The sequence below is a fragment of the Schistocerca serialis genome, chromosome 1 (genome assembly GCF_023864345.2).
Source record: "Schistocerca serialis cubense isolate TAMUIC-IGC-003099 chromosome 1, iqSchSeri2.2, whole genome shotgun sequence".
Lineage (NCBI taxonomy): Eukaryota > Metazoa > Arthropoda > Insecta > Orthoptera > Acrididae > Schistocerca > Schistocerca serialis.
In genome coordinates this window covers 288,452,330-288,462,583 of record NC_064638.1, presented here as the reverse complement: position 1 = coordinate 288,462,583, position 10,254 = coordinate 288,452,330, and the positions used below count along the sequence as shown (strand labels likewise).

The 10,254-nt window shown below is 37.4% G+C and overlaps 1 protein-coding gene across 1 annotated transcript in view; it reads left to right on the top strand.

Moving 5' to 3' along the window:
* Positions 1-1,871: 1,871 nt before the first annotated feature.
* Positions 1,872-10,254, top strand: part of LOC126468380 (probable Rho GTPase-activating protein CG5521) — a 276,527-nt gene continuing 268,144 nt past the window's right edge. The window contains exon 1 of the mRNA XM_050096545.1: positions 1,872-2,077. Within this exon, the coding sequence (XP_049952502.1) occupies positions 1,972-2,077 (106 nt within the window). The 5' untranslated portion in view covers positions 1,872-1,971. The remainder of the gene's footprint in view (positions 2,078-10,254) is intronic.

The following is a 10,254-nucleotide window of genomic DNA, read 5'->3' as shown; positions in this document are numbered from 1 at the left end:
CAGTGTTTCTTGATTTCCAAAAAGCAGTTGATTCAGTACCACAGCTACACTTACTGTCAAAAGCACAATCATATGCGGTATCCAGTGAAATTTGTGACTTGATTGAGGTCTTTTTGGTAGGGAGGACGTAGCATGTTATCTTGGATGAAGAGTCATCGTCAGATGTAGAAGTAACTTCTTGTGTGCTCAGGGAAGTGTGCTGGGATGCTTGCTGTTCATGTGTGTTAATGACCTTGCAGACAATATTAATAGTAACCTCAGACTTTTTGCAGATGATTCAGTTATCTGTAGTGATGTGCTATCTGAAAGAAGCTACATAAATATTCAGTCAGATGTTAATAAGATTTAAAAGTGATGCAGAGAGTGGCAACTTGCTCTAAATATGGTACAAAACTTTGTAGGGTTATGAAATGGAATGATTACATAGTTTCAGGCATGGGTAAAAGCACTTGGTAGATTTCAGTTGATTGGTAAAATACTGCGGAAAGGCAGTCAGTCTACAAAAGAGATTGCTTGCAAATCACTTGTGCGAGCCATCCTAGAGCATTGCTCAAGTGTGTGGGACCTGTACGTGATAGGACTAACAGGGGATATTGAATCTACACAGAGAAGAGCAGCATGAATAGTCACAGGTTCGTTTAATGATGGGAGAGAGTCCTAAAGATACTGAAGGAACTGAAATGGCAGACTCTCGAAAACAGACGTAAACTATCCAGAGAGATCTATTGACAAAGTTCCAGGAACAGGCCTTAAAATAAGCTACAACCCCCTGCAAATCACTCACAAGGGATCGTGAGGATAAGATTAGAATAATTACTGTATGCACAGAGTCATTCAAACAATCACTATTCCCGCGGTCCATACGTAAATGGGCCAGGAAGAAATCCTAATAACTGGTACAATAGGACATACCCTCTGCCATGCACCTCACGGTAGCTTGCAGAGTATAAGTATAGATGAAGATAACATTGTTTCTTATAGATGTTCAGGGCAAAAGACATAGAATTTCTATCCCTCTGATCAGTATTGATCAACAAAGATGAAATTGAAGAGCTGTTAAAGAAGAATAGAAAAAATTGTTAGTGTTCGCCGGATCGCAGAACAGAATAATTGTTGGAAGTGCAGGAAGAAGGGAAGAATCCTTGACTTGAAGACAGAGAAAGCATTGGAAGTCAGTAGGTGCAACTGTCGTCTGACTAAAATAATATTCAGTTTATGGTACATTGTAATACAATATCGGAAAACTGAGATGAGGAGTCAGGATAGGGTCGATGAAAAACTGTTTAGTTCCATAGGAGTCTTGAAAAATTCCAGTCGACTTCCATGTATGTAAGAATAATGAAGTGAAAACGGATCGAATAGCGGTTGTGAGACAGAAGGAGAAATCACAACAAAATTATTCTGAAAGGGAGAAAAATGATTTAAAACGAACGAAGCGTTGCCCTGAGCCATCGTAGATTAATGTCACAAGCAAAAGGGGAAACTGAGTCGTTTTCGGCAACGTTAGTGATTCATGTAGGAACCATTCCATGTCAGTGAAGAATGGAAAGATACTTCAAAATTTTAATTTTTCGGATGTTAAATATGTTACCACTAGCAACAAGGCAGAGAGAAATAATTCACTAAAACCATGAACAAGAAAATTGTTGATACTTACTTACGTATTTTCTCTTTTACAACTGGAAGGAGGTGAACAGTTTATCATAAAAAGTATTAATTATAGTGGTCTATGCACCATCAGAAGCTTTACCATTGGAGCGCCTTCTATACGCGGCCGAGTTCAGTGCTGTCAAAGGGACGCACATATACGTAGCTTTTTATAGATGACAGTGCAGAGGAAACAAACTAGGAGGTGGTAGGAAGGTGGGAGAGGTTTATCATGTGCGTGTGTAACTCGATGCTGTGTTCATTTATTGTTGATTTTGGATAATGTATGTTCGGAGTAATTACTGCAGACTTTCGTGAAGAAACATGTTCAGCAAAAAAATTCACGCAGACGTCAAGAAGTCGACTCAGAAAGTCCAGGATTTGAAGAAAGATTCTGCTACACGTTTGAAGCATCTCAGAATTGTACTGGGTAAGTACAGGAGGGACAGAGGTTTCGTCTGGCTAGACCAGTACAGTGTTTTGCCTGGAGCACCTTCACAGTTACACAGGAACAACCATTTGTTAAGATCGTTGTTTCAGCTCTTCAGGGACGCTTTGTCATACATAGTGCAATAAATTCTCAGATTATTAACATCTTGTAAATTCATTAATGTCACACCATCCTACTTGAGAATGACAGCACAGACGTTTCGACAGAAAAACAGTTAACAATGATCCGAGCTGATGCAGCATTTATTGTTATTGGTGAAACTTGTTTTCGTCGGTCTGTTTACTGCTGGAATGTTGCATGTCACTAACATATAAACGTCATCAGGCGTAGCCCTGTGATTGTTTTTGAGATGTCATTTAATGCAGATTTCCTGTTTTGTTCCATAAACTTCAACAGGCGTAGCACTGTGATTGTTTTTTGACATTTAATGCAACTTATATGTTTTGTGTTATCCTCAGCTGTTATCATCAACCTTGAATCCTTCAATCGTGATAAAACATGATTTATTGCCGCCGCTCCCCCTCCCCCTCTTTTCCGTCGCGATTGAGCAAATTTCGAATGGGGAGAAGGACATTCAGTGTTTCTCATCTCACTTGACTGTTCCCTAACAAATTTTCAGTAGTTTTATTTATTTGACTAGTTTATTGGAAAGATACACCCTTTCTCACCATTTTTCATTTATTTATATGTTTGTCACTTCATACATTATCAAGGTAGAAGTAATGGAGAAGTGTAAGCCAGTTTTGAGGTGTCGAGAGACTTGTTTCTTGAATACAGAACTGAGAAACTGTGATGCGAAAAGATTTGCATTTCTGTTTGGATTTCTTATTGTTCACTTAAAGCAGTGTAAATAGGGAATTCTGTAGAAGTAAGTGCAAAATCATACCCTATTATAGATGACATTTACATTAAGCTTATTTAGTGACAGCATTTCTGCATTCAGTCAGTGAGATATAGTTCTCTAGCTTTCATATCTGTGAAAGTGTGGTATTGGTTTTTTTCTTGTTGCTGTGTCCATGTGGATGTAAGTGTGTAATTATATCATGTTATTGGTTGTAGTTGATATCGTCTCTGACATACCACCATAATTGTAACTGTTTTAACATACTGGTTAAAACTATTAAGGAAATCAACACTAGCATGGAAGGTTGCCCATGTTTTTGTTCACAGTTTAGAAACATTGAAGGATATAAACACTATTAAAACTTATCCATGCTAGCCTTGTTTATTTCATAGAATTTGTTTCTGATGTTTTTAGTAAACATGCCTATTTTGGAGATCAGTGACATTATTGTTGATGAGTATTGCATGTAAAAGATTTCGTAAGCTATTTATTATGTTTTTGGGCTATTTATTTTATCTATTTATTTGTATATTCATTCACACGGGGATCATCTGAGAATTAAATGAGATGTATTGTCATAATACGATGAAAAATAAATAGCTCAAATGTATACACACATAAATATAAATGATGTGTGTACAAGATTGGACAGGTGCTCAACCTTGGTGTTGTTGAAGGGCTTACCATGGTGTTTGCTTGACATGACTTGGGAAAACTACAGAAAATGTAGATCAGTGTGGTTGAACAGAGCCAAACTCCATCCTCCTGAATATGAGGTTGCCAGTGCATTAACAACTTCACTGCCTCATTTGGTTGCTCCCTAACGTACAGTGGTCTTTTATTCATACACAATTTACATATGATATTTTATAATGTAAAAAGAGTTTTGCTTTATTTCTACCAAGCGAGACGGCACAGTGATTAGCACACTGGACTCACATTCGGGAGTTCCTTTTACGTCCTTCCATAATCCGAGGGGACTGATGGCTTCGTTGTTTGGTCCCTTCCACCAAATCAGCCAATGAACCACAATTATTTCTTCACAGTTCTCTACACTGTTGCTGCACTCGCAGTGAACACCTACTAGTGACTACAGAACACAAACTTGCTGCCATGCCGCATGCATTCACTTCAGTCTGTTTGGAAAAAGACCAGTTAGATATATAACAACACTGATAGCAGTGAAGTCAAGAATGGTTTTACAGTTCAATTTGATGCATGGGTGCACACATTTGGAATGACTTTGATATAAGCAAAAAAACATTGACAGCAATTTTATGTCATTGGCTGAGAGAAAAATGAAGTAAACCTGCTTACTTATGAAATACAGGCCTGCTTAGTGGATATTACACATTGCACAAACATACCTTCATTTCCCCTTGCAAATTCAAACTACTACTAAATTTTTGGCCTAATGTAAGTTTGGAGAATATAAAGAGAACCTCTTAAAGTTCAATATTGATGTATTTTTTTTTTATGCCCCTGTAGAATCTGTTCTAAAATTTTTTGCCACAGTACTTACTGGAATGTAGCAGGTTTCCTGTTTCATTAATAGACTGTTAATTGTAGTGAATGCACACAGGTAGAATGTTAGCGCTTCTTTTTATGTGAAGTAAGGAGTGTCATAAAATAAGTACGAAGGCTCGTAAAATGCAAATGGGATTATTTGCAGTTCATGAGGCTTCCTTAGAGGATATAAAATGTAGACTGGCAATGGCAAGGAAAGCGTTTCTGAAGAAGAGAAATTTGTTAACATCGAGTATAGATTTAAGTGTCAGGAAGTCATTTCTGAAAGTATTTGTATGGAGTGTAGCCATGTATGGAAGTGAAACATGGACGGTAAATAGTTTGGACAAGAAGAGAATAGAAGCTTTTGAAATGTGGTGCTACAGAAGAATGCTGAAGATTAGATGGGTAGATCACATAACTAATGAGGAAGTATTGAATAGGATTGGGGAGAAGAGAAGTTTGTGGCACAACTTGACCAGAAGAAGGGATCGGTTGGTAGGACATGTTCTGAGGCATCAAGGGATCACCAATTTAGTATTTGAGGGCAGCGTGGAGGGTAAAAATCATAGGGGGAGGCCAAGAGATGAATACACTAAGCAGATTCAGAAGGATGTAGGTTGCAGTAGGTACTGGGAGATGAAGAAGCTTGCACAGGATAGAGTAGCATGGAGAGCTGCATCAAACCAGTCTCAGGACTGAAGACCACAACAACAACAACGAGGCTTCCTTAATGTTTTCTCCTTGAGAAGATGATTTGGTATTTAGAATGTAAGACACATGTGCAGAGATATCATACTATATTGAACATATTGGTGTAACATACATTCATATCAGATTATGGTTATCATTGTTACAATCAAAATCTGTTGTTCCCTATTTTCCTGAATGTGTGTAGCTTTTGCTTTAGGGGTCGGAGGGGGAGGTGGGGGGGGGGGGCATGAGTGCAACAGTAAAACTGAATACAGTATCATTGCTGTCATATTTTAACTGTTTAGCAGTAGCTGTAGCTGTGTAAGGAAGTTGAGAATGTATATGAGGCAAAATGAGAGGAATAATTTCTTAATGGAGATATAGTCTTAATTGTACTGCAGTTGATGGTTTGGGATCCCTTGCTCATTTATGTCATCTATTAAGAATACTCATTAGTGAAGAGTACTGTTATTGGTAACAACCTTTCTTGCTTTTTACAATATGCTGCTTCTGCTTTACATTTAACAGGCATGATTGATTTGTTTATGCTGTCTTCAATTCATAGAAGACTTGGTAGCCTGCTGCAGTACAGTTTTTTGGTCTCCTTGATGATTCAGTTGTGTGATATACTTTTCCAAATACAGGTCATTTCTGGAATGTTTCCTATATGTTCCCATTTTGTACTTTTGTCCTTGTTGATTGATGTTTTTGTTTCATTGGTGCTTGTCTGATAACTGGTGAGTACGAATAGCATGTTGATGCTTTCCTAGGTTGTAACTATTACTTTTAGGCTAGTTCATCACAATGTTCTTTTGAGTTTTCTTATCTGTGGATTCAGGTAGTTGTCACAGGATATCTACATGCTCAGTCCTGACCTGCTTCCTTTCTTTCATTTGTAGTTCACATTTCTTATGCTTCCTTGCTCTGACACTGTTGTGATGGTTAGTAACACTAATGCCGATTTTATTGAATTGTCATATTATGCAGTACTGACACTTTTGCCTCATGACATTCGTCAGGGAATTATCATAGTTATTTTCCCAATATGACAAATTATTATTTAAAAAATTTTTATAGTTAAAACTAGTAGCCTAAATAAAAAGCTATAAAAATGACAGCAAAAGGAATATTATTTTTACTATAAAAAATTCTTTCTGTTCCTGTGCCAGCAGTAGTACTTCTGCCATATGTATAACATATTTGTCACTAAAGAGCTTCCAACTTTATCAAGGTGGACAGACAAGTGTACTGATTGTTGATGTGTATGCTATTGGTTTTCAGTGCTACATTTTAACTTCATATGTTTTAGTTATGATTAAAAAACACTTATTGTTGGACATTTTAAATGTGTTTAATGAAGTATAATGTATTGGAAAACTTTAATATAGACAGGCGGTTACATATTGTAGAACTTGAGAAAAGTCAGCAGGAACTTCTGTAACAAAAATATAAATTTCAGGTTTTTGCCTTCCATAGAAGTAGTCTAAAGAAGGCGTCTCTCAAGATTCAAACCTTTTTTTTTTTTTTTAATTTACTGTTGAGTTTTCCTACAAGTATTTGTTAATTAAGAGAACTTCTTTACTATTTCATATCATGATTATTATCAATTTATTTATTGGGGCTGACCAGAATCACATTAAGCCTAGTTGACATAAGCAGTGAGGTCTCCTTCCTCTGTGCCCATAATTCCTCATTACTGTTGACCCGACTTGTTTGCGGTCCTCTGTCAATGTATCAGTGCACCTAGTTTTCAGCTGTTCATTTTGTTTTATTGTGGTTGTCACTGTACTTTTTGGAAGAGGTATCTGTCAAAAGGAACTTTGTTTTATATTTCTAATGTTGGAGGTCTTATTTAGTTACTGTAAATCAGGCCAGTATTATTGTTAATCTTATTGGCTGTTTTAGCTACCTAAACCAAGTTCACACACGAATCATTCAGTTAACTGTCTTACAGTAGTGTATTTTTGTGTGAATCACACCTTCACGTTAACGTTGTCAGATGATTGTTGAATGATTTGCGAGTAACAAAATGTGATATTTGAAAACAGTAAACAGAATGTCATTTAAATTTCCATTATAATAAACAAATGTATGCAATGACGCCATCTCTTGCAAATAAGCATTTCGTTCCACATTTTTTGTTGGTCTACCAAGCAGGAACCAGTGTGTTCTGTCTTGGAATAGCTAGTTAGTCAGAAGAGTGGGAAAAAGCCTCACTGATTGATCATTACAGTGCTGCTGTAGATCACAGGCATGTTTTGACTTGATATGGGAAACAAACCTCCTAACACCGTCTACAGTAGTTTGCATATGTCTCCAAAGTAGACACTTTTTGAACAATTGACTGAAAGTTACACATCTGATTTACATTAGAAAGATCAGCTTAAATTGTGAAAAAGTTAAGGAGTTGTGGATGTTAGGGTTGAGGGAGAGTAACAGTTACCAGGAACACACTGCAGTTCTAAACTGTCTTTGATCTTGCGTAGGATTTTCTGTTTTGTGAATGGTCTTTTGGCATTAGATCCATGTTTTTGACAAGCAAGCTTACAACTGTTATCCAGTGTTTACAGTTAAATTTTCCACAGTTTTTATGCTGGAATGATTCTCGTAGAGAGACTGTCGTCACTTTTCTGACCAGTGCTCATCTAAATGAGGTAAAGCCAATCTCCATTGACTTTGATGTTGATGTGATCATTTTATTATTTATTCATTTATGTACCCAAGGATCATCTCACATTGATTTAGGATTTATCATAGTAATATAGGTTGCTTATAAATTACCCCCAGTTCCTGAGAGGACCCCCATGAAAAACAAATGATCATAGGACAATGAAACTTTATGAAAGCATTCGTGAGGACATGCAGAAGAGAAATAATGAATAAAGCATTGAAAGAAACACATTTTAATTTGCAAACGTTGCTCAATTTCATAACGGCTTGGAACCGCACTAAAGATAACATTTCACATTTGTTCCGAGCAACTTTTTGAACAAGGGACCATCGAATGCTCAGCTGTTGTGATAGCTTGGGCACTCCTCAAGGATCGCACATTGTGCCCAGCATTCACAGCCGTGGCAATAGTGACTTCTTCAACAATTTGTGGCACAATTGACCTTTGGCTTCTCCAGAGAAATATCGAAATTGCCAGTTAACTTGAGCTTCAGAATCCTTCAGTCCTGGAGCAGTTAGAGGATCTCTCTGTATTCCTTTAATGTGTCGATACGCAGAAAGAGCATAATACTATTGCTGTTGATTTGATAAAACAGTTTTACGAATACAGCTCTGCTCACAGACTGAAAATGTAATGCACACTGATGCTTGTGTTTAAATTCTGTGTTGCCATACCATTACAGGCACCTAACTGCAAGTCATGATACTAACACTACTAGCAATGCAAATCCTGCATCACTCAGTCTGAACATGATTCCTATAAAGTTGGGTAACCATACGGGAAATAGTTTTCTGTCTACACTATCACAAGTAGCGAAAGTTTATTTATATCCACCCAGTATAACGAAAGTAATTAGCTCAAAATACACACACACACACACACACACACACACACACACACACACACACAGAATATATAAGCATGCTTTTATGAGGATAGGATGTGTGGTCAGCCTGGCCTTGATGAAGAAACCATCCCAGCATTTGCACCCCAGATAACTTTATAATAAGAATATACTTCTGCTTTTCATTGTTGCACACACAAAGGGCACTTGCTGTTGATTCTTGGACCGTGAACTTGCAGCCTTAGCTCTTGTATTAACTCCAGTCTGTTTTCTCTAACCATGCTTATTTTTCATGACAGGGATTTAGATTGCTTCATCACAGTCACGGAGGTACTGCCATTGTCTTTTTTTAAATACTATCTAGCTTAATAAGGCAGACAAGGCATTTTGCAGATGTTCGAAAAGTAGCTGTTTAATATTCTTTCGCAAACTGGTAAAACACTACCTATCTGAATAGGTATTGTACTTGAGTCCTATGGTGCATAGGAAGGACTTTGAGCAAATGATTACCACACACATATATGGATCTATAAAAACAGGAAACTTCTTAGCCACTTCCAGTGTCTGTCCCAGAGAGAACATTGGCTGTGCATTACTTTGCTTTACTACCAGGTTTCTTCTGTGGGCTTTCAGGTTGTAGGTTTCCTGTCTAACCTAGTGATGACCTGCAATTATGTTTGGAGCCATAACACTGTCAGGTAGTTACAGGTGTGGGGCTTCCAGTGACATTTTATGGTCAATAAATGTGGTTTTATACTTCCTCACAAAGTGCAAATGTCACATGTTTGAGTCTTGTCAAGTACAAGTTTTAAGATCTAGGAAGTTTCCATATTAACAGTGTAAGGTCCATAGTAAGGGAACCTGTTCAGTGTTTCCTCTTTGTAGAGAAATTTTCCCTCGTGAAACCTGAGTTTCTCCTAGCATACAAAATGTTCAAAAAGCTTACAGGAATGCAGTCGAGTGACATCTTCGACAACTGCTGATATCTCAACGGGTGAACATTCCATTATTTTCAGGATATGGATGCAGTGAAAGAGCGCTGTACAAAACAATTTAAATCCTCAATAGGTAGGGCTACACCAACAGAAGACCATTTCTGCAGAAGCTGTATCATGGTTCTTGGTCAGCACAGCCCCACCACCTACTGCAGTGTACAGTGCTCTCTTGTAATGCAACCTTGAAGCTCATAGGGTGTTAACATGTTGAAATGTTGGAGGTTGTTGAAGACATCACTCAGTGGCATTCCTGTAAGTTTGAAGTTTCTCTCTGTACTTCTCTTCTGACAATTGGGTTAGGGGAAGAGTTAGAGGAATATGCAAAAAATATTGGCTTTGAAAAATTGACAGAGAAATCTGTGTGTGTCGTGCTTTCTTGACTTGAAATTAAGGAGCAGTGTTGGAGTGTTAAAATAAGGTTACATTCCTAGTGTTTGTTTTCTGATAATAAACTTAATGGTTGCTGTGCTGAAGAAATTTGAAATTTTGCTTTCTGAATGCATTTATTTAAAAATGTTTGTAGCAATTACGGTGAAGAGACACGTGTGATAAATTCTTTGTGTGATTCCCAGCTGTTTATGGTTGCACATTTTGCAAGTCTGT